The sequence below is a fragment of the Neopelma chrysocephalum genome, unplaced genomic scaffold (genome assembly GCF_003984885.1).
Source record: "Neopelma chrysocephalum unplaced genomic scaffold, ASM398488v2 Primary Assembly neopelma1_82, whole genome shotgun sequence".
In the NCBI taxonomy this organism is placed as follows: Eukaryota; Metazoa; Chordata; class Aves; order Passeriformes; family Pipridae; genus Neopelma; species Neopelma chrysocephalum.
Genome location: NW_020897744.1, coordinates 1557190 through 1583835, shown reverse-complemented (window position 1 = coordinate 1583835; position 26646 = coordinate 1557190). Strand labels below are relative to the sequence as shown.

At 43.5% G+C, this 26646-nt stretch overlaps 2 protein-coding genes across 8 annotated transcripts in view; one reads left to right on the top strand and one right to left on the bottom strand.

The window, feature by feature from the left end:
* The window catches only part of SSH2 (slingshot protein phosphatase 2), a 95280-nt gene extending 84703 nt beyond the window's left edge, over positions 1-10577 (bottom strand). The window contains exon 1 of the mRNA XM_027690937.1: positions 10449-10577. Within this exon, the coding sequence (XP_027546738.1) occupies positions 10449-10511 (63 nt within the window). The 5' untranslated portion in view covers positions 10512-10577. The remainder of the gene's footprint in view (positions 1-10448) is intronic.
* EFCAB5 (EF-hand calcium binding domain 5) overlaps positions 10388-26646 on the top strand; it is a 37076-nt gene continuing 20817 nt past the window's right edge. For 3 of the 7 annotated variants that reach the window (XR_003535481.1, XM_027690946.1, XM_027690940.1), the window contains exons 1-5: positions 10392-10479; positions 17789-18364; positions 22417-22573; positions 22833-22896; positions 24667-24737. Coding sequence is in view for 6 of the 7 variants with exons in the window: in XM_027690946.1 (XP_027546747.1) it covers positions 17799-18364; positions 22417-22573; positions 22833-22896; positions 24667-24737 (858 nt within the window). In the remaining variant the exon portion in view is untranslated. Of the gene's footprint in view, positions 10480-10781; positions 10932-11432; positions 11503-11595; positions 14761-16378; positions 16499-17788; positions 18365-22416; positions 22574-22832; positions 22897-24666; positions 24738-26646 lie in introns of those variants that run through there. The other 4 variants (XM_027690943.1, XM_027690941.1, XM_027690944.1 and 1 more) reach the window with 4 other exon arrangements.

Sequence of the window (26646 nt, the reverse complement as noted above, 5' to 3'; positions counted from 1 at the left end):
TCCCTGGGAGCTTCCCTCCAAAAAGTTCACAAACTCCGCCTCTGTTTCCTGAGCAGTTCAGTTCACCCTCACCCAGGCTACAAGTTGCATTCATAATAGCTTTAAGGAGAGTCCAAGGCAAGAAGCCCTAAATCTCCATGAATGTGAAGCCCATATACAGGATTACAGAGCAATGAGCAGCTGAGGTACCTCCAGAGGAACGGGCACAAAGACCAGGCACTTGAACTTCAGTGTGACAGACCCTCCTGGCATTGTGACCCTGTGGGAGCATAAATACATTTGGTGCACAGGCTGCAGCTGGGGTCAGGGAAGGTTTTTATAAGCAAGACAAACTCCCTCACAGTGTTCCAGCAGTTAACTCCCAGAGGCCTGTGACTATTTTCAGACAGTAGTTTTTATCCCAGGCAGCCAGTTGAAGAAAGGACAGACCAAAGAAAATAACAAGATCCTTACATGTACAAGCTCTCATTGAGCTGCTTGTGGTTCAGCAAGACATTCATACTCATTTTAAGATGAGGTTTATAAATTCAGTGCACCTCAAAGGTTTTAGAATGAGCAGAATGCATCCTTCATTCCAAACTATCCCATTTGCAGCCAGAACTCCTCTACACAGAGCTCAATTTTTTTTTTCAGAGGTTTGAAGCTCTTTGGCAGTTATGTGCAGCTCAGACCAGCCTGCACATTTCTCTCTTTCTCTCTCTCTTTTTTTTTTTAATTTTAGACTTAATGTAGCATGTACTCTCAGAAAGGTTTACAATGCAGCCTTTTGTAGTTAACTTGCTCCAAGCTGGGCCACTGCCAGGTTGTTATCAATGACATTTTAAGGCAGATGAATGAAGTTCTTATTATGGTGACAAGCAGAATTGTGATATGGCACATGCATACACTGACAGAAGAGAGCTTGCTATTAGTTTGTCAGGTTAATAAATAAATAGTGATTTCATGAATAAAAGCCTTTTATTAGGAAACAAATGAACAAAATTAATATTTATAAAGCTTTAGTGCTTTAGAGCACCCTTTAAAATAAGATTATTCCATTTCAGTCCGAGCCACCATCATGGATGAGAGATTCTTGAACGCAGCTTCCCCTCCTAATTCTCTTATCATAGCAGTGCAAGGCAGGGGGCAAAGCTGTGCCTTCTGAAATGTTCAGGCCAGACTCAGGCCTGTTCCACTACTCTGTCACAAGTAACTCCTCGGTTTGGGTCTGACAATATCAAAGGCCCATGACATTTCAGCAAACATTACTGTGACATCTTCAGGACTGCAGCTAAAGGCTGCACCTGTTGGAAGAGCTGTTGGTTCCTTATCACAGCAGGAAGTTCTCACGTTTTGCACAGCGAGCTTCCCCAGCACACAGAGCACTGAACCCACGCCAAGGCACGGAGAGCGATGCTGCGCCTCAGCCAAAGCGCCTGCAAGCAACGCTCGGCTGGGAAATCGCTCCCCATCTGCCCCCAGAAAAGATTCTTCACTAATGCCCTGTTGATCTCTCTCACTGCTTCAGGGTTCCTCAGCATCTCCCACAGCATGTGCAGAGAATGTTCACCAATAGAGTGACGTTTCAGTGTCCAGGATGTCCTACATCACAGCAAGGACATGAAATTCTGACACATAACAGATCACTTCTCACCTCAAGCTGTCTTTGCACTTACTCCTTTCAGCTCGAGGTGTTCTCTGCTCATCTGTCCTAAAACCAAACTTGCAAGTTTAAACTCTAAACAAGCTGAGTAGTTTTGGTTTGGGTTTTGTTCCGAGGTTTTGCGGGGATGTTTGTAGGGAGGGGGTTGTTTAGTTTTGGTTTTGTTGGGTTTTTTAATACTTTACTTTTTAAATGAGGCACTTCTCAAGTTTAGAATCAAGATGTGAACAAGTACTCAAGCTTAAAAATTTATTTTGGCTCATGCCATCTTCTCCTCAAATACTAAAAAAAAGTCATCAAACTTCTCCCTTCTCCTTAAGGCAAAGTCAAGTCTGAACTTTCTCACTCATAAGAGAACCAGACAGAAACTGCCCCAAAATAACCATCTCAGCCATCTACAGTCAACATGAACAGATCTAAGTTAAACAGAGCTTCCTCCCTACAAGAGCAGTTTCTGGTGTATGTGTAAAAGAAAAAAAAAAATTCCACTTCCAAGACCAGAAGTGTGGGTTGCAGAAGCCTGTGGCACAGTTCTTATCTTTGCAGCATGAAGCACATGTAGAGATCAGGGATCTGTAAAATGTTTGTGAAAAATATTCATTTCACCCACTGAGACGATGCAAACTCTATCCAGTCATACTATAAACGTTAACTTGTAATGCCTCCCTTGCCTTAAAGTTTATATAACCATGCCCGACTTTTGGGAAGGCATTTGAAAATATGCTCTGTTCATACTGGTTTGCCCTGACACTCCTTTATTTGAGATTCAGGAGCAGAGAGAAGCTGCACAGGACAATTCATTCCCAGGACACCACTGAGGCAGTGACACAGCGAAGTGCTGAGGGACACGATGACAGGTGGACACAAAAAGCAAGAGAAAATATATTAATATTTGATTCCCATGTGCAGCTGTACTGACAAGTTCATGCAAAATTAGACTCGACCCACACTACAGGGGTAGCTGCTGTCTGAAGATTCATTAAGAGCTGGAATTCAGGCTTAGACATTCTATTAACTGCTGCAGAACCAAAATACTACCACGGAGGAAGAAATGCCACAAAGAACAAAAAGTCTAAGTTGTCCTGTTTCACTTCACTTTTTGAAGTCACAAGCTTGCTCTCCCACATAAGCACAACTCGGCTGAAAACAAAAACAGAGGAAACTCCCAGTAACGAAACTCACTAGATGTTACATAAGAAAAATATTTGTTCAGAAAGTGAATTAAATCTTTGTCAACCACTCTGCAATGTTAAAGGGCAAACGGGAGGGCTGTCATTTCAAGGTTTGCACTTCACTCAGGAAGACAATATAATACAGCACCTAGGTAGCTGTTCCATACCACATTTTGAAGCACTGCACTTAAATACTGTGGTTACAGCACCTCTGAAGAACATGCCCAGAGCTGTTTGTCTTTAAACTATTTTAAACTGTTGAGGAAGACTGCGGAAAGGAAAACAAAACCAAAAAGACAACAACAGAAACAAAGAAAAACAAAAAATAATCAATCCTTATTCCAGGATTGATTTCCTAGAATTTCCTCTTGTAACTAGGTTTAGCTCCTGTCTGTAGGTCAGAGAGCTGAGTCATTTCCCTGCCTGCCCCACAGCTACTCATGAGCTAAATTTTCAGTGTGACACCCTGTTTCCTACAGAAGATACTCTAGAACTTGGGACTGCTGCAAGGGAACAGCAGGCTCAAAAGGATACCTGCTACCACACAAGAAGCTCAGAGACATCTGCTGACTCTCTGCAGTCCTTTCAGTAGCTTCAGAGACCCATGGGAAACTCCATCTTCAGATGGATTGAGCCAAAGGGTTGGTCCTGCAACACTCAGAAGACTCAGATGACCTCAAACTACCAACAAAGCTCTCCTTTGGAAAGCAAAGTATTTTACACATGGAAGATATATGCCTTATCCCTCCCTCTCATCACCACTAAAAGGCTGAGAGATGAAAAGCCTAACAGGTTTTGGTTTTTTCCTGAAGAATCCTAATATGCACATTTCTCAGATGTCAGACACTGAAGCTAAACCAAGCCAGTTTAACAAGTCTTAAAAGTTCTTGCTGCAGTTTTAAATATGATAGTTCTGTACATCAAAACAGAAGGGACACAATAGCAGCAAGTGAGAATAATAGGACAGGCACAGTCCCCTGTGACAGGACCAGCTCTCCACATTAAAATCCACTTCTCAGATATTTAATCCAGTTAAAAGTTGAAGATCAACTCCTGAGACAACATCTCCGGAATTTACTTCTCCAAGGTCTCCTTCACTGCTCTACTTGCATCCAAGCCACCTGCTGAGCTCTGGTACGAACTTAGTACAGGGACAGTGTGATCTGTGATAAAAGAGTTCTTTCCAAATAGGTCAGATGAAATAACCCAATGTCTTTGATTACCTCAATACAAGTAGTTTACACTGCGGCCTCAAGTTCCCCACTAACTTCACCCTGAAACAGCCCACATTGATGCAGTAACTCCATTATTGCCACGAAGCCTTAGCTGAGGGGTTCCTTGGCAGAAGGTAGAGGACCAGCGCACCCAAAAGCAGGGAGCAGCCACAAGCCAAAGGCGTTTTGTGAGTGCCATGGGCGTTCAGTTCAGCGGGGCCATAAGGAGTTCACAGGGCACTGCCAGCACTGGGTGCTCAGTCAGGGCGCGTCTCACCATGGAAGCAACTGAGCTGTTTAACTGGGTGACTCATCTTACAGCAACGTCCTCTGCCTTCCAGAGGAGATCAGCCTGCAGTGAGCAACGCTGATAAGATGCATATTCAGAGTCATTTTGTTTGGGCAAAAAGCTATTGACACATTCAAACCCGGCCATACAGGGGCCTGCCCAAATGCTGACTAAAACACGGGAACACACGCACTGCAGCACTGGAGTATTGCGATAAGACATTTTGCAGATGGTTGGTAGTAATTTAATCAATTTATACGGCCCAGCTCAGAAATGCAAAAATGGCTTTTGGCCTTCGTAATTTTTTATCCCTTTAAACAGAGCACTCTGGAGGAAGAGCTTCCGGCCAAAAGGTAAGAAACACTGTCTGCCTTGTTTAAATCTCTACTTCCAATAGATATCAGCTCTTTCTTCTCCTGCTTCCAAGATTCCCCTTTTATACAAAAGATATGAGCTTCAGTAATAATCAAATTAAAAGAATGCTCAGGCAAATCAATGGCACAGACAGGAGATTTCTTAAATTCACAGGCTGAACTAAACAACTGGAACACTTGGAGCCGGCAGCTGACCAGCCCAGTGCTCTCATGTTGCAAGGCCAGTCCTTAGGAACGAAACATCGGTCACAAACCAGCAGCTCAGTTCATACTTCTTGCTTTTGGCACCAGCAACAGTCAGACATGAAGACAGTAAAAAGCTTTCTGTCAGTTGAACTCTAAAAGGACAAGGGCATGTTTGAAGTCTTCCCTTCCAGTACATTCTTGCAGGGATGGCAGGAGCTCCCAGTGCACAGGCGTTCCCGGGAGCCTGTGAACAGCCCTCTCGCTTCAGCTGCTCCTGGGAGGATGTGGTTTGTTGTGACTGAAGAATGAAACCTTGAGCTGCAGCCTGTGATCAGGGAGCAGCTACACTGAGCTAAGCTGCCCAAAGGCTATTTTTTTTCCCCATTTCCCAAGACAGCAGAGTTGCAGCTACAGATCCTTCAGAATTTTTTCCAGTAACTGGAAATCCTCAGGCATTACCCCTGCATGAGGGCAGCCCTCTTACACTAAAATATTTCCAGCAGACTGCTTTGTGAATGGCACTCTCCACTCAAAATAGCATTTTCCACTCAAATAAATGTGTCATTGGCTCCCAAAATAACTGTAGATGCTACTGTACCCTGCCCTTTTCAACTTACTTTCATTTCTTAAAACAGCAAGAATCAATACTGGTCAGATAATGACTCATTACAGCATCACAGGTTATTTTCATTTTTGAATTACAAGTTCCTTTTCAAAACACAAGAATTTATGTGCTGCTGGAACTCAAGAGGTTAGAACTTAAATGTGTATTGCACTCAATTTGTTTCAATGTAAGTTCATAGTTCCAAAGATACAACTGAGCTGAAGAGTTTTTTATCTACAATGCAGCAGTTGCATCATAGTTGGTGGATTTAAAAAAGAGTGAAATAAGTAAAAAGACAAAATTTCCCTGTCAACCTAAAAATGGCCATTTTAGGTCAACATTGACACAGTACTACAAGACTTCTTATCTCAAGAAAAGTAGGCTTCAGTCTCTAGGCCAACTACCAGAGCTTCTGTGGGCTGGACTTCACTGGTCAAGACACAAATACTCCAGAACTGACAACTGGTAAAGCAACACCCCAGGAACGAAACAAAGAGAAGGTGAAGAATATGGGAGAAGCAAATGCCAACTCTGTAAAGAAACCTTAGGCTGTTTCAGGAAGAAATAAGACAAAATAGAAATCAAGCCTATCACTGAGATGTGCTACAAAGGGACAGTCAGATCCCTTAAAAAAAAAAAGGTAAAGACTTTTTTCTTGCACTTTGAAAGTTTTAAGAATGTTTCTCTATGATGCTCCAATTCAACTGTCACCATCCTCCCTCTCAGCTCCAAAGACTGTTCTGACCCCTAAGGAGATCAGATCCTCTAAGGATCTGATTTCATGCAGATCCCTACAAGAGCCTGGTCAGTGTGGATACACAGGCAGCAGATCTTCCAGAGAAGGACAGGTCTTTTGGCACAGTTTGACCATCAAGCTGCTTTAGGAACAGGAGAATCTCACCACACACGAATCCATTTACACACACAAAAGTTATCTGTGCTGCTGGAGAGAAATCTTCATCTTTTAACAACACAGCATCAAGCCCAGCAAGAGGTGGAGGTCTTCTGGTTCCCTTACAGAAGTTTCAACAGAAGTTTGAAAGACAGGGAAGAAGTAACAGGTCACCTCACTGAAACAGTTTTATCTCCCAAATGGTGACAGCTGGCACTGTAGGAAATTGAGGTATCTGTACAGCACAAGGTTTGCCTCAAGCAGGAATCAGCTCATCCTTCTGGGCCACTGCCTCCAAAAACTTCAGTTTCCAGAATGAGCTCTGGCTATATCTGGAAAACATCAGCTGAGGAAAACCAACAAACAACAGATGATACCATCTTGAAATATCAGGCATTCCTAAATCTACTAAGTATTTCATAAGAAGCTTCTGATCTCCCAGCTACATTGTAGTCCCCTCCAAAAATCAACTCCCCATAACACCATAAACTCAGCAGTTATCAAGATCTTAATTAATTAGAAAAAAAAGGAAAAAAGAAAAATAAGTTCTATGTGAGATAGATTAGATTTACCAATGATTAAGTAAACTCACAATTACCACATTGTTTAACAGCAATTACAGGACCAGGGGTAGAGAAATGTTATATTTACCTTCCCCATAAATAAGTGGGAAAAGTGTTTCCTGTAAGCTCCACCAGCAAGGAGCTCCCAAGCACAACATGAGATTCCCCAACACACTTGCAGGACTCTGCTTCCTGCTCAAGCTGTTCCCCTGGGATTAAGGAGGGGAAGTTCAATGGCTTAGGTTTTCATTTGCTTTCGCATATTTTTTTTCCAAAACTGTGCATTTTAGAACAATCCATGTACAGCATAGCCTCTCTTTTTGGGTCAGTCGGTCCCTTCCAATGAAAGCATATTGTGTCCCAGAGGGTAGGGAAGGCAAGTGAACTGTGAGAGCAGCCAGGGCCAGATTGCCTGCCCAGCTTCTTCACCTCTCAGGAAAGAGATATAATAGACAAAAAGAAAACTGCACCTTAAAGAAACTACAGAATTTTTTTTTTAACTGTGCATACAAATAATATAAAAGAGCAAGTTTCAATAGATTATTTTCTGATACAGATTTATTAGTCAACAACTGCCTTGAACAACAATGCATCAGCATTAGCACTAAGGGAGCCTCTCTCTGGCTCGTGGTACCTTTACATTTTACTGAAGCACAGCCCTGCCTTGGACCACTTTCTGCCAACAGGGCATGTCAGAAGACAACTGCTCTGCCGTAAGAAGTGAAGATTGCAGTCTGATTTCTCAAGAATGACTGCATAACCAAAGGCCAAAACAAACAGCAAAAGTCTGGACCAACAATTAAAGGAATTTTACAAGTCATCAAGCAACCAGAGGGCTGTAAATGTATAATTGACACTTTGCATGAACTACCCTGAAATGAATGCTCATGAGATGCTCTATGGCAATGAGAACAAGATAAAAACCTATAAATAAAAGCCATCCAATTTCAGAGTGATTGAGATCAGCTACTCCCCTGAATCCACAAGAGCCAATTATAACAGTTTATAGGGCATACCTAGTGCAAAAAATTCAGTCTGAGGACACCAATTTCACCTTTTCTCCTTGCCTGAGAAGTTTATCTCTAAAGTAAAAAGACACTGAGCAATTTTAAAGAGAATCCATTTTCTGTCCTCAAAATTCTTAGTGACCTGGAAACAGAATTAGACAGAGCCATATGCTTGCACACCAACACGCTTCTCCCTTGCCCACAAGCTGGAACAGCAAAGTTCCAGCAGCCACCAGAAAATCTTTGCTCAAAAGCAGAGTGTTCCACGCTGCAGGATAGACCCTTATACTACTCATAAGAATTACTCAGCCAGACAAGCTTTCTTTTAAAGTAGTAACTTGGAGATAGTTACTGGTCTGTACAGAAGGAAGCTACCACCAGTTTACAACAGAATGGTTGAAACAATTTCAATTAAAACTCAAAGAATCAAGTCCTCCTGCTGAAGCTGACAAGGATCCATCACAACAGCAAGTGTGGAAGGCCCAAAGCTCTCTTAAGGACTAAAAAGGTGTCTGCCCTTGTTCACGAGCCCTCAGCAGGCGAGGAGGGAACGTCATCTGAAATGATACCAAAAGTTCTGAGTAAGAAACAAGAAGTTTGTGGCAGAGGAGAAACACACACGAGCTCAGCAAAACCCTGGCGGAAGGATGGGGAAACAAGCCCAGCTATCTAACAAGAGGCTAAAAGGGCAGCCAAACCCCTGAAGTGTGGTTAGGAAGCTGCAACAGGAAATGCAGAAGTGCTCAACCAACAGCAGTTAAGGGCAGAATGTGATGAAAATCATTTGCACTTTATACTGCAAGAGAAGTGTGAGAAAGTAGAAGCAATTATGAGAACCAAAACCAGGCCAGGAACATGCCACACACTTATTTTTGGATAGGGCAGCAAGGCTGTACAAATCCCGCTGGCACAGAATACACTCTGAACTATGGGATGGAAGGAAGAGAATATAGATACATACACTGAAAGCTGCACCCCCTGGGTGTATCAGCCTCCACAGGGAGTTGTTTTTATATTTAAAAACTAAGTAGTGTCCAAAAATCAGCACAGCTTCAATTTAATTTAATTGGTTGGGAAACAGCCTGGCTGTTCCAGATGGAAAAGCTTTAAAGAACACAGCTAATTGTTCATATATATATAAAATATTTAAGAAAGGGAGAGGTTATGCATCCAAGTGGGAGAAAGAAGGAAGATGCCAAGAGAACTCTATCTGTTCTCACAAGGCATCTTAAATACAATAACTGTATGGGAAAAGGAATAGTGGAAAGGGTAAAGAAGTCAAAGAGGGAAACAATCTCTGAGTAAGGCAGCACATTAATATTTATGGCAGAGAAATATAAGTGAAATTAATCTGTGTTGCTAAATAAACATACCTTAGGAGAGGCATGGGAATGAAAGAGGGGAAAAAAAAAATAAGTGTTCTGACAGCTAAAATGCTGTCAGGGCAGGCAGGACCTGTCAAGTAGCTGATCTAGTTTCTGAAGAGGTTACCTAACACAACAAGAAATATTTTCAGAGTACTTGGCTTTTTCATCCCCCCCCTCCACGACGGAAGCAACTGGGATTTCAATTCTTCTCTCCCTCCAAACATTTGCAAACCAGACATAACGCCAGTGTGATAATGCATGAGGTTTTTTAAGGATAAAAGCTAACTTAGAACTGAGCATACAGACGTGAAAGCAAGCTATTTTCATTCTCATCCTTGGTTACATAGGAAACAGGGTTGGCAGCAGCTGAAGGGGTTAACAAGCAGGATTTTACAACACAGAAGTACTAAAACAACAGTCTGTCCTAAGTGTAAAGAGCATGGAAAGCCAGAAGCCTCCAGAGCCGCCTGCCTGACCCAGGGCAGCGATGGGAACATCTGTCCTGCTGCACATCTCACCCGGGGATTTGGAATCCACCGTTCTGTGCCTGTCCTGGGCTTGACACAGCGCCGTGAAAATTATATTCACCATTCGGAAGAAGGGGCAGAAAAAATACCCTTATGTGTTGGCCAAGGCAGGGCGCTGGGGATACCCAGAGGTGCTGTCAGATGAGATCAGCTGAGCACGGCCGGAGCCCCAACCATGTCAGGTCTCTTCCACACACGCTTCCCGCCTCTCCCACCGCACACAATGAGCATGGACTAGACCAGGCGGATTTACAGAAACAGCCCCGCGCTGCCCCATCCTTCACAGCGGGGTTGGGTCTGACCGGGGCCCCGCGGTGCCCCGAGGGCCGGTAGGGAACTGCGCTACCCCAACGGGGGCCTGCTGAGGGGCAGCGGGACCCCCCGCCCGTCCCCTGGGTTGTCACCAGGCCACAGCGCAGGGTGTGTGACCCCCCGTTCCCGGCGGACCGCGGGCCGCCCTCGCCCCCGGCCCGGGGCCCGGACCCCGCCGGCACCGGGGGGCGACTGAGGAGAGGTGTGGGGGGGTGGGGAGCGCATGCGCAGCGCCGCGCGCCGGACCCCAACGGCCGCCGAGCGCCGCGCTGCCCCCTCAGCGCCCGCCGGGGACTCACCGAGGCGCAGGGGCTGGAGGTGGCGCTGGGGGTAGGCGAGCGCTGCACCGTGACCAGAGCCATCGAGGCGCGGCGGGGCCCCCCCGTCCGGCCGTCCGGCGGGGGCCGTCACTCCATGGCGAGCGGGCGGGCGGGGGAAGGGGGGGGGATGCGGAGGTGGCGGCGGCGGCCGCAGGGGGCGGCAGCGGCAGCAGCTCCGCGCGCGCCCGCGGCCTCTCGCCGACTGAGGCGCGGCGGGGCCGGGCCGGCCGGGCACAATGAGGCGCCAGCGCGCACGCGCCGGCTGTCAGCGCGCGCGCGGCGCCGCCCCCTGGCGGCCGCGCCGCTTTAACCCCCGCGGCGCCGGCGGCTCCTGAGGGGGGTCTCGGCATCGCCCCCCGGTCCCTGAGGGCACGGCGGGGGTGGGGGGTCCCGGCATCGCACCGCTGGTCCCTGAGCGAGCTGGAGGTCCCGGCATCCATCCCTGGTCCCTGGGGGCGTGAGGTGGGTCCCATCATCGCCCCCCCGGTCCCTGAGGGGGCTGGAGGGTCCTGGCATCCACCCCTGGTCCCTGAGGGAACGGCCGTGGAGTAGGGGGTCCTGGCGTCGCCCCTCCTGTCTCTCAGCCCCAGAGGTGGCTTTTATGAATGTGTGTCAGCTGGGCACCCTCAGTGCGCCTCCTGGCTGGTGATGGTTTGTGGAATCCCGTCCCACTGGGATCCGTGACAGCGGGCTTGGCACCCACTGGTGAAAGCTGGCATTAGTGCTCAAATAATGTAGCTTTTCCTCAGCTGTGGTAGCAATAGTAACTCTTTCCATAATGAAAACAGCGTATAACACCTCTTCATACATCAATGCACAAGCCCAAATAGCAAAAAACGAGTCTGATGAGTACACGAGATATTTTAGGCCCTCAGACATCCACAGATGCAGAACTGCTCAGCGGTTTGGGGTCTGAGGCGAAGGGTCAAGTGCTGTTAAACTTCATTTGCCTTGCATTTTCAGCCTGGTGCTACCGAATTCATGGGAAGGAGGTAATTTGGATCAAGAATCCACCAAATATCATGGGAAGGAGGTAACTGGGATCAAGATTTGTCTTGAATATTGAATGACACCACCACAAATGATAACCAGAAGCTGTTCTAAATATTAGAGCAAATTCTTTGTCAAGGGGGTGTATTAACCCATAGTTTCCTTTTAAGCACATGGCTGATGTGGCTTTGATCTGCTCCTCAGGCTGACTGCACTTTGCCCCTGTAAATTTAAGTGCTGGAGAAACCACATGGTCGCTCTTAAGGTTATTCCCCAGTTAAAATAATGATCAGGGAGGCTCCTGTAGCTGGGCTTTGCTGCAATGGAGAAGTGAGGATCGCTAATGAAGCATTTTGCCTCCTGGTGGACAGGCGAGGATGGAGGACAGGGATGGAAGATAGGGATTGAGGACAGGCTCCCTGAACTGGACCAAAGTGAGTTTGTAGGGTGGGCTGCACATCCAAAAGACTCCCCAGGGGGATCTGAGCATATGGGGAGAGTAAGCAAAACCCACTGGGAAATGAAGAGCCCTTGTCCTGTGTTTTACAGCCAAAATGTTGTTTTTTTTGAAACACAGTATTTATGGATGGTGTGCTTGCAGCACACTGATTTATGGCAAAATGGGCAAGAAAATGCCTTCCAGACTCTTTTTAAGTTAAGTAACTAAACTGCATGTTGAGGTGGCAGCCAGGCATGAGGCCATGATGCTGTAAAGTTTTTCCCATGATTTTCAGCAGAAGCAGGAGTTACATTTGAGGATGGGAAAGTTTTTCCTTTTCTGGCATACAACTGTTCACCTTTCTCTAAAGTATAATTTGAGGTTTTTTAGTTTCATTCCTGCAAATATAGGGCTGCTTCAAGGCACATAGCTCATCTTCAGGTACCTCTGCACTGGTACAGAGGATGGATGACTGAAGTTCCCAGAGTGTTGTAGCAGTTCCCTCACCTGGGACTGGCATTTCATTTTGGATTTTGATCAAGTCACGCAGAGATTACTATCGAGAAATGATTATTTACACCAACTTCCAAAATTACTTTTGTGTAATTTTTGTATACCCTGTAGCTCTTCCAGGTATTTGAACAGCAAACCCTTATAAAAAACATTTACCACAAGTAAATAATAGAGTTGCTATCTACAGTCCAACATATCAGTTGTTAACTACAACAATCACAGATTGGGATGGTTCTCCAGCCCTTAGAAAGGTATAATTTGCTTGTGCAGTGTCTTTTAGCAGCAGAATTTAAATGTGGAGGAGGAAGCTAAAAGGCAGATGTATTGGGATTGAAAAGAGCAATTAGAGGGCAGGTTGTGGTCACAGCATCAGGGTTGGTACAAAAAGGAGGCTGGAAGCCTGTGACCTTATTCTTTCCTGTGTGGTCAGCACCTGCAGCTTCAGCCCAGTGTAGCATTTAAAGGATGTGGAGCTGTACACGAGCTGGTTTTGTACACATTTCCAAAACTGACTATTTAATACACTGCAAACATTTCTCTGGCTAACACAACTTGTTATTACTACGTGTTAGGGCTTTTATTGCATAATCTTGGCTGCAAAAGACATCAGAGTGCTCCCAAAATGTATCTTACACAGAAAAACAAAAAAGATAGAAGAGGCAATTCCAGCAAAACATCTGTGATGACATATTCAGCCCATTATTTTGTCAACAGTGCAAGTATTTGATGGCATAATAAAAAGATACACTTTGCTTAGCAAAAACATTAAGGGATAACAGCCAAGTTAAATAGGGTACAATTAAAGGTTTGCTTAACCCACGGGATTCCACTTCCAGAAAAACAAAAATAGAGCCATTTTGATCCCTCCTTCCAAGTTCTATTTGTATACTCTTGTTTGGGGGTTGAAAAAAAAAATCACTTTTAGCAAAAAGGAGAGTATCTTCTTGATTTACGTTTCATACCGAAAAATGTTTCGTAAGTTAATCATAATAGAAACAGAATTCTGAATTGCAAAGGGGGAAAACCAAGCACACCTGGGAGAAGAGATAACAGGAATTAATCATGTGCAACCTGCTTTGAGGGAAAAAGTTCACAATCCAGTTTAAAGCCTCATTTTAAATTAGTCCTGTGCACTAATTTTCTGCTTCATTTTGTTAACATAATTGATGCTAGACTTCAACACGTCTTGGAAATGCACTGCATTTCCTTCTGATACACTTTTTTCCAAATAAATAGCAAAGAAATGGTAATTTATTACAGCTATTTTTCACATGAAAGTTGACCTCCTCTATTTCAAGGTTTCTTACAAGTTGTCCCATGAAATGGAGACTAATACCGTGCCAGAGGACAGGGTATTGTGCAGCTGTTCCAATGACAAATACTGTAGATAAATTCACAGTTCAGTTTTCCTGCAGGTAGGAAATCCAAAGATTATGCCACTTCCAGCACAAAACACAAATTTAAACCAGCATTAGATAAACCTTGTTTCCTGGCAGAAATTGCCATGAATTTCTCAGCTGGAAGTCCTGCCTAACCCAAGGAAATCGCTGAAGAGGCACCTGATTTGCATTAGAGTAAATGAGTGCAGGATGGCTGTTGAAGATGTGTTTGTCTTTTCCCTTCTCCTTTCCCTGTGTTGCATATTATTCTTCAAAGAATGTAGGAGAAATTATGAAAGGAGATTCATCAAATTCCTTTAGATTCAGGTTTAAAAGCAGTCTAACAAAATGGCACTGTGCACTCCCCCCTTTTTAGTGCTGTGTGTGCCTTTCCTGCAAGGCTGCTTCGAAGCAACGCAGTTCTTCGCAAGAAAGAAAGCCTGAAAATGTTTAGATTTGAGTTTGGAATTAATTTTATCTCTCAAATTCTCACATCTGGTTAACACAGTCCTCCCTTCAGCTGGTAATGGACTTGTGACAGTTCTGGACCTCATGATCCTCGAATCTGAAGGTAAACCTGTCACAGGGCACCTGCAGATTCTCTGCTTGTGCTCTTAATGTTGTCTGTTGCTATTCCTAGTCCTTTTTGGATTTTATTTTCAGTCATGTGGTGCAATGATCTAAGTTCAGAACAGAAGAGTCTGTTGGGCTGTGCCAAAGCCAAAAGACAACCTACAGCAATTCTGATCGTGGAAAGACATAGCAACCTTTGGGATTATTGCTTAGCAACTGCAAACACACAGAGGAGTAAAACTCACAGCCCGGCTCCACAGCAGGTCTGAGAAATCCCTAATTCACTTCAAGATTTTTAATGGTGGAGAACAGATGGGCATGTATTAAATTCCTCTTGATTTGCAAAGCCACTTTGAATGCAGGAGGAGTAAGATCTATTTTGATACCTGCTCCAAAGGTAAGAAAAACAGTTCTTCAAAGCTTCAGAAAGCAAAAGGAAAAATGTTTTAAAATTTTAATTGTATTGAAAAGGTCATGTATGAAAAGGGTATTGGGCTCTTTGTGATTGATGAGATAAACATGCTCTGTGGAACATATTAGAGTGATAGAGTGTCAAAAAGATTGGACTGTTTTTGAAAAGATTTTGTAACTCAGACATCTCCAAAATACTTACCTAAACAAACTTTAGTGTTTCCTGGCCCTATCCCACCCACCAAAATTCCCTAACAGAATAACAATGAAACCATAAGAATCTTATTTATGAGCAGATTTGGGTTTTGTACAGAAAACACAGAGATAATTTTTTTCTACCTGTAGGGATTCCAGCAAGAATATTTTTCTCACAGAAAAGGAGCCAGGAAAGTGGCATCCTACTGAATAATAGAAAGCTTATCTTGCCCTCAGCTTGAACAAAGGCTTACAGGAAACTTTATATGACATTTCAAACTTCCTAGGTGTTTCTAAAGTTTGCCTCTGTGCTCCATGCTTACTGTTATTTGGGCTCCATCTGGGAATGCCATAGGCCGTGAGAGCTCTCTGTATTATTATAGAATCACAGACTCTCAGAATCATTAAGAATGGAAAAGATCTCCAAGATCATCACGTCCAACTTTTGACCAAACACCACATTGTCAACTAGACCCGGCACTGGGTGCCACGTCCAGTCGTTTCTTGAACACCTCCAGGGATGGAGACTCCACCACTTCCCTGGGCAGCCCATTCCAGTGCCTGACCACCCTTTCAGTTAAGAATTTTTTCCTTGTGGGCCAAATTCTGAACTAATGTAAATCAGCACTGAAGTTTATGAGCCAATGGTGTGTTATCCAAACTGGAGGTGTGTCCCTGTTATCCTCAACAAATTCCAAGCTTCAGGGCCTGATTCTAGCCCTCCTTTGTTGTTTATTTGAACAGTTATGTATTGTTTGTGTGTTCTTCCATACCCTCTTAGTCTTCTCCATCTGTACTGCATTAAAGCAGTGGGAACAGTTCTCTGGGCTCTGCTTCCATTCCTGGAGTTATGTGAATGCCCTGGAATTGAGATAGAACAGTTGCACTAGTTGTTTTATGTTTTGTTTTGGTCAGAGACATAGAGATACTTTATAAACATTTACTAATCCTCAAAACCATCCTTAACAAAAGGTTGAGAGCAGCATAGAAAATGTATTCATCATCTCTCAGAATCAGCCACCTCATGAAGCAGAGGGCAGTTGTCACTTTAACATTGCACAGAAACTGCAGAGAGTTTCATAAAGGTTGTTTAAAAAATAACATAAGTATTTGAAACTGCAAGAACAGTTTATTTTGGCACAACAAAACCAGCTGATTTGGAATGTGACCAGAACATTTGGTCAACACCCTTCTTTGAACCAAGGAGTCTGGTTTTACAGCTCATTGGAAGGAACTCACCTAAGCAAGGAACAATTCAACAGGGTGGACAGGTTTCCCTTTTTACCACTATAAACTCATATTCCTTTACAGCTCATGTCCCTCAGTGGCAAAACCAGCTACCAACTTAAAACCCTTTGTGTGGGTCAGGCAGGCAGTTTGAGCCATAAATTCATCCCATTCCCTGGCAGGTAATCATCTTTGAAATCAAATTACCACAAGATGCCAACAAGCCCATCAAGAAAACAGACCTAGAAATGCAATGCTGTGAAGCATCCCACCTATCCAGCAGTACTTGCACTCCAACAGTGGTAATGAACCAGAAGGTCAACATATTAGTAATTACATTTGTGTGCCAGGAGGGCTGTAGATCACATTTATGCATTTCCTGGAAGGTTGAACTCACTTCAGAACAGCTACAAATGCTTAAACAGCAAGAGCAATACATATCAAAAGCAGCAGTATTGCTATGGATACTGAGAGGCCTCAGTGAAAAGCTCTTTTAAATAAAAACTTGAAAAGGTTGGTGCGGCAGCAAGTTCTGAGCGGAGTTTCATCTTTAATTTGGAAAGGTGTTAGGCTATTTATTAATAGCACCCTTCTTTGCTGTTGCTTAACGCTGAGCTGGGGTTTGGCAGCATGCTGCTGAGTTTTCATGCTTTGAATCAAGCAGTAGCCAGCCCTCTGCTCCATCCTGTGTGTGTGTAAATCCCACTGCAGATGCAGACAGTTATGCCTGGAGACACACGGAAACATTTTTCAAATTGTGCCTTGTGAGCAGCTCAGTTTCTTCCTAATATTTCACAGAAAGAACATTTTGAGAAGCAAAACAGCAAGGTTCATGAAATTGTAAAGGGAGATACCTCTTTTACACAATAATCTACAACATTAAGTGCTTGTGAACAACTTGATTACAGAGTTCATGGTATAGAGTTTCCCTTTCCGTAGAAGCTCTGCTGATCCACACACCTGTGTCCTTGTTACCTTAACAAAATATCCAGAGGAAAAAATAGTTGCCAAAGTTGAAGTTAAGTAGTTTGTGGGACAAGCTTCTTCACTGTCCTTCACAGCTACAGAAAAGCTGAAGCAGAGGCAGCATATAGAGGAATCTTGCTGCTGGGTATCTGACATTTTCCATTACTTGCTTCCTTTGTCTCATATCCACTGGATTTCCTGGAGGCAGGGAATGGACCTAAACAGAAATAATGGTACTGGGGGTAAGAGGATTCCACTGGTTGAAACTGGGGAACAAGTTCTGAGCACCGTTCACCACTTGGTTTCTGAGTCTTCAAGTGACCTGCAATTAATCACTCCCCCTTTGTGTCTCAGTTTCTTCTCTGGTAAGAAAGGAACACAGTTAGTTGCTCTGTCTCCAAGGGCTGTTGTGATACATAATTAATCTTTATAAATCATTTACTGCTCTTTGAAGCAAAGGGGCTGTATTTATTTAAGAGTACAAAGCAGCAGTAACAGAATAAAAAAGGAACATAGAAAAAATATTAGTTAATTCCTAACAATAGGCTTTATTGCTGTGTCACCTGTTAGGGCCCTGCTGCATCTTTTGGCATTATATAACAAGCTGCTTTTTTTCTGTGTCACAGTGATTGAGGTATGGCTGCTCATCCAGAAGAATCAGCAGAGTCTGCAGGTCTGCAATATCCCAAACTTGGACATGAGGATGGAGCTGCCACAGAAATGGGAAGCAATCAGGGGAATGATGAACTGCCATGTCTTAGTAATTACGCTTCGTGGAAAGAGTGTTTTTATGAAAAGGTACAACAAAGGTGTCTGAGTCTGCAGGAGACAAAGGCAAGTGTGATTGGAGCACAAAAGGCAGAAAAAGAAAAGATAGAGAAGAGAGAACCCTGTGACTCTCTGGCCAGAGAGTGGTACAGCGAAGAGAGAGAGACACTCGATACTCGCATCTATTTGCTTGACAAACTCCTACCTACATTAATCCCAGGAGTAGAAAATCTGTTAATGGAAGTGGAAAGAAAGCATGTGCTTGCATCAGACAAAGACCCAAGCACATTTGACCCCATTAATTATCTTGCAGAATATCTGATGCGACACAACCCTCTGTACAGTGTTCCTACCAAACCAGGCCCGTACGTGAGAGGAATAAAGATGGTGGCGGAGGAGCTCAAATCTTTGATGCGAGGTACAACATCAGAGAGGTGAGAACGGTGACAGTGTGGCTGGTCACGAGGCCAGAGCTGGTGTCCTGGTCTCTCCTTTACAAAAGGAATGGTATCACTGCAGCCTGGCTGGTGGGGTGTTGAACAGAACACACCTTGTGGAGTGCAGTGCCAGGGGTGGTATTTGTCTCTCATCAAAACTTGAGAAGCAGGACAAATGCCAGAACATGTCACACAAAATGAAACACTAGTTATTCCTGTTTAAGGCAATATTCTGCCCTTTACAAGTATATAATTCCTCCTTAGACTCTATCTTAATTACATATGTGCAATGCAAACTGCTTCCAAACCGGTCTAGCTTAGTGACAGCAGTTCTTTGGGACAGGTGTTACTATCAAAGGTCTAAGAGACTCCTCAGATCATTTCTTCTCTATTCTTCCAAACATAATAAAAATATAACCTTTTTTCCCCTTTCAGGATGGTTTCTCTTGACCAAACCACCAACAATGTTGTCCTGGCACATCGTAGAAACTCCTTCTCCTGTGTTTTCTGCTTAGGCTTTCTTTTCAGATTCTCTTTTTCCCTTTAAAGTAGGAACTGTTTTGTATTTTATTCTGTTGCTTATTTCCAGGCTGCTAGCTTTAGTATAATATTTAATGAATATTGGAAGGGGGTTCCATGTCACCTTACAATATGCTGAGCTTAGAATGTGAGAGCATTAGGTGAGCAATAATGCTTTATTTTCATTGCTCTATTCAGAAAAATATAGAAGTGAACTTCTGAGTTTGCAGATGATCCAGACGTGATTGTGATTGATGTCAAAATTACTCATTTGCTACTAGATCACTTCATTCTGTATCTGTGTTTGTAGAATAATGACTTCTATTTGAATGCCTGACTATTTGCATAAATAGTGCATACAGCCTGAAAATTGGTTTCAGGGTTTCAGTGTCAGGAATTAGGGAAGTAAAATGTTGACATGTCTTATGCATAAACCCTAAATGAAGATAATTGAAGTTCTCAGCATTATAATGCATAAAAGGATATGTTAAATCTCTCTCTACTGCTCTGAGCTTCTCTCTACATTTCCATTCCACATACTGTTGCAGATCACTGGAACATGCCTGGTGTGAATTCAATAAAGCAGTGTGAGAAGTGAATTTCATACAGTCACCTCCTTTCTCAGCATAGATAAAAATAATCATAACTGATTGATGTGGTCAGTGTGCAAGAGCTCAGCTTTTGGGTTTTCTATATAAGCAGACATACAGTGGTAAAAATAGAGCTGGTAAAAGAATTTCAGTTTTATTTTCTATTTTTTAAGTGTTGGTCCACTGAACAAATGAGCTGGGGAAACACCTCTTTCAGTGAGTTTTCACTCAAGCACAGACTTTTCTGGGGGGATGTTTAGTATGCCAGCCTTGCGACATCTTTGCTTTAGGACTGTTTCATCACTTATATTGCTTCACAGAGGGACACCTGCATATAAGAAGTTCAGAACCATATCTCAGTTGATTTTGCAAAGGAAATTGAATTACAATACAAAAATTTCCTGGGGTTTTCAGTTGGATTTTTGTTTGCTTTGGTTTTGTGGTTTGGTTTTTTTTTCTCTGCTAAAATACTCTTGGCTTTCATTGTGAATCACAGCTTATTTCTGAAGAGGGCAGATTTTCCTGTAGAATGCAAAGTATTGGCTACCCATGACCTGTGATCCTGACCTTGGCTGTTAAGCCCATGTTTACATTTGGAGGCAGGTTCTCAATTTGTAGCTCTCAGAGCTGATGCAAAAGAAGTGACTATCAAGACTTGTAGAAATAAATATCTCCATAGGCAGCATTGCCACGGGGGTTTCTGTAATCTCACGGCTGTAGCAGGTTTTGCATATCCACTGGTAGTACTCTCATGGGATTTGCATTCACTGCAGCTCAGGATTTACATATTTGTGATGGCTGTATTGTGGGATTTGCATGGGATTCTCAAATCACAGCAACACAGAGGATTTTACCGACACCATGCAGCACTGAGACTCCTTATGTGAGTCACTGGCTTTCCAAACAGGAAAGAAGTGTAACAGGAGCAGTGCCAGTCCGTGCTCAACATCTCCCACATAAGCACCAGAAGGGTGAGGAATTGAATTCTGGCCCAAATGAAGCTCCCGGGAGCCTTGGCATTACCTTCAGGAAAGGCAGGATTCACCACAGGTTCCCATTTAATGCTTACCCATCCTCAGTGAGCTCACTTGGGCTTCCTCCAGTTTCTCCTGAACTGCCACCTGACTGGGAGTCAAGGCACGCAGGAGAACAGATGGGAGAAATTCCTTATCCACAGGGACCGATACCTGGAACAGATGTGTTTGTCCAGGGATGGCAGTCCTTCAGGCTGAGTCACCCATCCCTGTGTGGGAGGCAGGCAGCTCCCTTCCTGAGGAGACATGTTTGGTTCTGCAGGGAGAAGTCACCTCGCTGCCATCTCATCTTTTCTGGAAATGTCTGATATGAAACGAGCTCACTTTGCGATGGGTGCCCAGTGCTGTTATCCCTGTTTTGCTGTTATAGTCTGGGGGGAAACATTTTGTCCTTCCTCAGGGACACCAGGCAGAGGATACAACTGCACAGTGGTTTAGGACCCTAGAAATTAATGCAAAACTGCAGGCCAGTGCAGGTGCAGCACAGAATGTAACTTGTGCTGGACACTGCCCAAATCAATCACAGAGCACCTTGGCAGCTCCAAGCACAGCCCTCTCTCTGCTTGTGGCTTGCAGACAGCTCTGGAGGAGGAGCTACATCTACAAATGGTCTGTTTTCTCTTTCTGTCTGCAGCATATATTGGAGGAGAATCTGCTAGTCCATTTAGGTTGGTACCTGCTGCATTCCTCCCCTTTGCTGGCTCGGGGAAGGAGTCAGAAGATGGGAAATTATTTTCCCCTTCCCCTGGTATCAAAGTGCCGGAGGCTGAGCTGCCTCAGCAGGACTTGTGCAATGCCCACCATTGATTGAGGAACCCAGTGATTCATTAAGAAACCTCTGTGATAAATGGCCATGAAGAACAAGTACCTGGTGATAAAACTGACTGTGATCAAAGAGTATTGCTGTGACATGTAAAACAGGTCTCTCTGTTCATTAAGGAAGGTATTGATGGCTTATAATTTCTAGGATGATCCCAGAGCAACAGAAGAGAGCAGGGATAGGATCATCCCATTTCACAGCATGTGAAACAGGGGTAAGAAGGGAATTGTTAGCTAAAATACACATTTTGGAGTTCTCGGGTACAAAAGAGGAGCAATTCCCCTTTCTCTGAGTAGCTACAGAGGGTGTGAAGGCCACGAAGGTGAGCAGCTGCCTCAGTGCAGAGAGATTCCAGCAGCCTCCATGAGCAGGAGCTGTTCTCCCCATATGAACCAATTCTTTGGCTTTAAGTATTTTGACCTTCCTAAAGGCTTTTTTTTTCCATTTCATAAATTAAAAAAGTCAAAATTATCACAGTTCTACGGGATCAATTTTATTCAGTTCTTTTATCGTGTGAAATAGAGGATTGGGAAAAACATGGCTGGGTGATCAGGGAAGCAGAGAAAACAAAAAGAGGAAGAAAGGGAGCTACTTTTAGTCCAAACCTGCAAATTCTGTGTGTTCGGAATGATGGAGAGGTTGGGGTATTTTCCATATCCTAAGGCAGTGAGGGCTCTATTGTGTGAGGCTGCTTCAGAAATTTCATCGAACATTGTTCTTTGCCAGTGAAGTACTTGTGTGAAAAGGTACTTGGGCTTGGAGACAAAGGAGACTGATGCAATTCTGTTGGTAAATCAAGTGTAGCAAAATTATGCACCTGTCTTCTTGCTAAAATTGAAAGGAAATTGAAGGACATCTACACAATAAATGATGAATGCCATTATAAATGTGAAGGTAAAATTTATCGCTGTTGAAATTACACAAAATAGAAGAGCTGCACAGATGATTTTCCCTTAAATGCCTACCACATGGAAAAGAATATCAGTAAAAAGTTCCTTCCTTTCCTTTTGTTCTTCAGGGTAGGCTTAGCAAGCTTAAGTATATTTATGATGATATCTTTTCAATCCATATTCCCATGTCCTATAGGCTGGTCAAGATGAAGGCTGAGGCAAAGGACAAACGTGAGGCCAGGGAGGAGATGGAAAGAAAGAAGGCTGAGGAGAGAGAGATGAGGAAGGAGACACTGACAGCTCTGTTCAAAGAGTGGACGGTGGATGGCAAGCACAGAATACCAGTGGCACTGGTAACTAGGAAAGATCCTTGGTAACACACTGCTGTGGTTGTTCCAGACAGGAGGAAAAGGGCATTTGTGGGTGGGTGATGGCTCTGCTGCCCTCAGGGTCGTTGTCTGCCTCAGGCTCACCAAGCCCTGATTCCCCACGAATCTTACCTGTAAGACTCATGACTGGCCCATATGTCTGATTATTCCAGGTGATTTATTTTGGTAATTGCCCACTGCTGTCTGCATGACACAGGCCTTTGACTATTACCTTGATTTGTAGGTTCAGAGTGTCCTGAGGTCTTTTCCAGATGTCACTGATTCTATTCCCGAAAAAATGAGAAAAGGTAAGTTTTCGATGTGTCTTCCTTAGTTTTATTGCTGCAACCTGAATTCTGGTCTGAGCTGTGGGCAAACAGCAAATGGATTTCATAACAGAGGGAGAATATCTAAGAGCAGTTATATCAGGATATGAACCACAAATCTACAGACAGATTGGAGGATCTGAACCACCCTGTGGCTCATTAACATGATCTTGCAAAGAATGGAAAGAAGTTTAAAAAATCTTTCAGGAGATAGAAGGACCAGATTCAGGCCCTTTCCACTTACATCCTGCATTAGCCAGACGTTGCCACGTGCTTATCACTATTTTTAAGAATCACTGTGCCAACCTCCTCCTTCACCTGCCCTATCAGGCAGTGTTTGTCTCATGGGAGGTCTTGGAAATACGGGCATACTGGGAGGTATGGAGCAAACGTAGGATCAACAACATTAACAGAGTTGTTACCTTTTAATGGTTTCAGGGGAAATGCTGAAGTTTAGCTAATGCTCCACAAAATAGCCCATGTCATTGAGCCATTCCTTTAGCCAGTCCCAGACCATCCCAGTGACAGCCCAGGGCCTCTGGATGGGAACACTTGGCTCAGTAACATTTCCATAATTCCTGTCACTTTACATAGCTCACACTTGACCTCCCTGAATGATGAAAATTGAGTAGAGCTGGGAACGCTGAAGTGGCACCACGAGCCTGCTGCCAGGCTTTCCTGAGCCTGTAATGATCATCAATGATAACAGATCTGCCTTCCCTGGTTTGGGATGATAAACAGGGCACTTCAGAGTGCATTTCTGCTGGAGTCACCTCTGCCTGGAGCTCGCCCTTGCTTAGCCCTGTCCATATTACAGATCTGTTTCTCTGGTCTCAGTAGGATGTTGTGACTGCCAGCACAGCCCCCGCTGTGCTCCTGCTGTGGGACAGTGCAAACAGACCCTGGGACATGAGACTGTGAAGGAAGTGCCTCCCCAAATGTTTGCTCTCCAGATGCTGGAGGTGCTCTCTGTCCTATTTCACTAATAGTGTGGCTCCATTTCTTAATTCGTTTCGTCTAATAGCATTCAATGTACATTAAGAGAACATTAAGCTCTGTTTATAGTTTAATAAAGATAATGTACAGTTTAGGAATGTCTTAACCAACAAGAGATAAATGCATTCTATAGTGAATTTTCTCATTACTCCAGATATATGGTAGAAGAAAGAACAGAAAAATGATGCCAACAGAAATAGCATGTCTGTGCTCAAAGACCTCATTCAGAAATCTGTGTAGATGTTTGATTTCTCTTCTCAGTTCCATTATAGCAGCTCAGAAGCTGACCAAAACATACTTTTGAATATCATCATCAGTAAAAATATTCCCACAGATATTCTTGAGAAAATTACTATGATTTTCAGATTCCACTCTTGCAAAGCAGAACCCATGTCTCCAGTGTTCTAAGGCAGTTTTATCTGTTTGTTAAATCAAAATTCATTTCCTCCCTCACATAATTAGTTTTAAGTACCGTTAAAATCATTGCAATTTGCACCAACTTATGTCAAGAATAAATATGACTCTACAGTTCTGAATAGCTAAATGCAGATTCTCAGCAAGAGATACATGTAAGGAGCTGATTTGGTTGGTCTCTGTACAGTCAGATGCTTCAGCTACTGTGGGATAACCTCAAAAAAATGTTTGAGAAGATGAGAAGAAAGTTAATGTAACAGCACAGTGTGCAAAAAAATGTGTACAATATACAAAATCACAACTGTTGCTTTCTAAACCAATATCCCTTCATTTTTTTACCAGCAATCCAGGACAGGAAGCTCAAAATCTTAAACACATTGGAAGAAACTTTAAAGCTAGATGAGTTCACAGAGGTGAGAAATGAAATAAGAGCATCTGGTTCAGAATATGATGTTTATCACAAAGCAACAGCATTTCCCTGGGGACAGCCCAGAGGAGTAAGAAGGGCTGCCCTTCTCCAGCATCCCAGGGAGCTGGTTGTATCAGGACATTTCACGTTCCATCTCCATATCCATACTCTCCTGCCACACTTCCATTCTGGCCAGCAAAGGGGAAGTGTTTTGCTTTCCTCAGAGCTGCAGCCTGTGCTGCTCTCTGGGAAGTACTGTGGGAGCTGTGGTTTTTAGGACATCCCTCCCAGTCCCTCTCTGAAATGCCAAAGCCCTGAATCACTTGTGAATTCAGACTTTGCCTTGCCTGCTCAGGGGAGGGTTGGTGTCCCACCAGAACCATTAGCCAATGGTAATTAGTAACATCCTCACAGTATTGTTATTTCTAATTAAGTTCCATTAACCATAGAAGAACCAAACCATGATGAACTGGGATGAGAAGCTCTACCATTTTTGCCCTGAAGTATCGCTGGCCTGAACCGTAACCAAACTTCAACAAGTGTCATAAATGTACAGGAACCATAACCAGGCAGTTTTAAACTCAAAAGCTGTCATTGAGAAATATCAGAAGTGTGGTTTTAGCTCACCAAAATCGTAAATGTAGTTGGAAGTTTCACCCCATTACTCTGCTGTTCCTCAAGTTGAAAATAACCAAATCAGTTCAAACTGTGTTTCTTGAAAATTCTCCAGGCCAGGGCTTTGCCAGCCATTTCTACCTGCAGCAGAGCTGAATTTTATGGCTGGGTAATTGAACCTGTGAAAAGGGGTGTTTAGAATAGAAATAATTACAGACCCTCATTGCAGCAGTGCTAGTGGGTGCTGTTATAATAATTAAAACCACAGTATAAAGCAGCTGTGCAGAGACTATTTCCAAGAAACCATGTGTGATTTTTGTGCCTTCTTCCCTCCCAGGAGACTCACATGTTCGGTATTTTGCACGGAGATGCATTTTTATGATAACTTGTTGAAGGTTTTTTAAGCATGAAATGAGGAATTTTTGAATTTAACCTCAGAATTACTGCATCTAATTAAGAAAGCTATTGTGGATAATGAGAGCCAGAGAATTGCTTTTGTCACTGCAATGAAGCATCAATCCATAACCCCTGTGGTACATATATATAAGCTCTGAATGAATTTATGCTCCATTAGCATTAGAAAACTCTTTAAAATATATTTTGTGTACTCTTTATTTTAACTCAATTAAAGATATGACAACGGAGATGAGAAGCACAAAAGACATGGATTGTCAAGCTGTCTGATTTACCAGCAATGTTCTCTCAGAATATGTTCTCTGATGCTTCTTCCAGTCCGGTTTTAATTGAATCAAATGATGAGGCTTTCATCACTTCCCTGGGGAACTGTTCCATCATTAGGACAGGGCTGCTTCTAATCCTCAGCTACAATTTACCTTTGTTCCTCCCTTTGCATCATCCACCAAACCCAGAAAGAGAGATGATCTTTCTCCACACTGGTCCGGGCCTTTCCCCATGTGGAAAGCATTGCTTTTAATGGACCTTAAAATTAAATAGCCTTTTTTTTTTCTTTCTTGAATTCAGTGCAGCTTTAGGCTACTTCAAGGCCGTTAGAAACTCAGTAGAGAGACCTCACACATTGTTTTTGTTGGGCTTGGGTTTTTTTTTCAAACATGCAAAACAGTGGCTGTTGTATTTTTACATCCTTCATGACAAGCTCGTGGGGTCTTTTATATTAAAAGCATTTAAATCCCAGAGACCAGCCCTTAATAGTTTGTTTCACAGGCTTCGTACTCTATAACACACAAACTCCCAGCAGTCTGGCACAAAGCTACTGACACCAAGGGGAAAACTCACACTGCCTTTGCAGGGTCAGAATCAGGCCTTAAAGGTGAGATTGT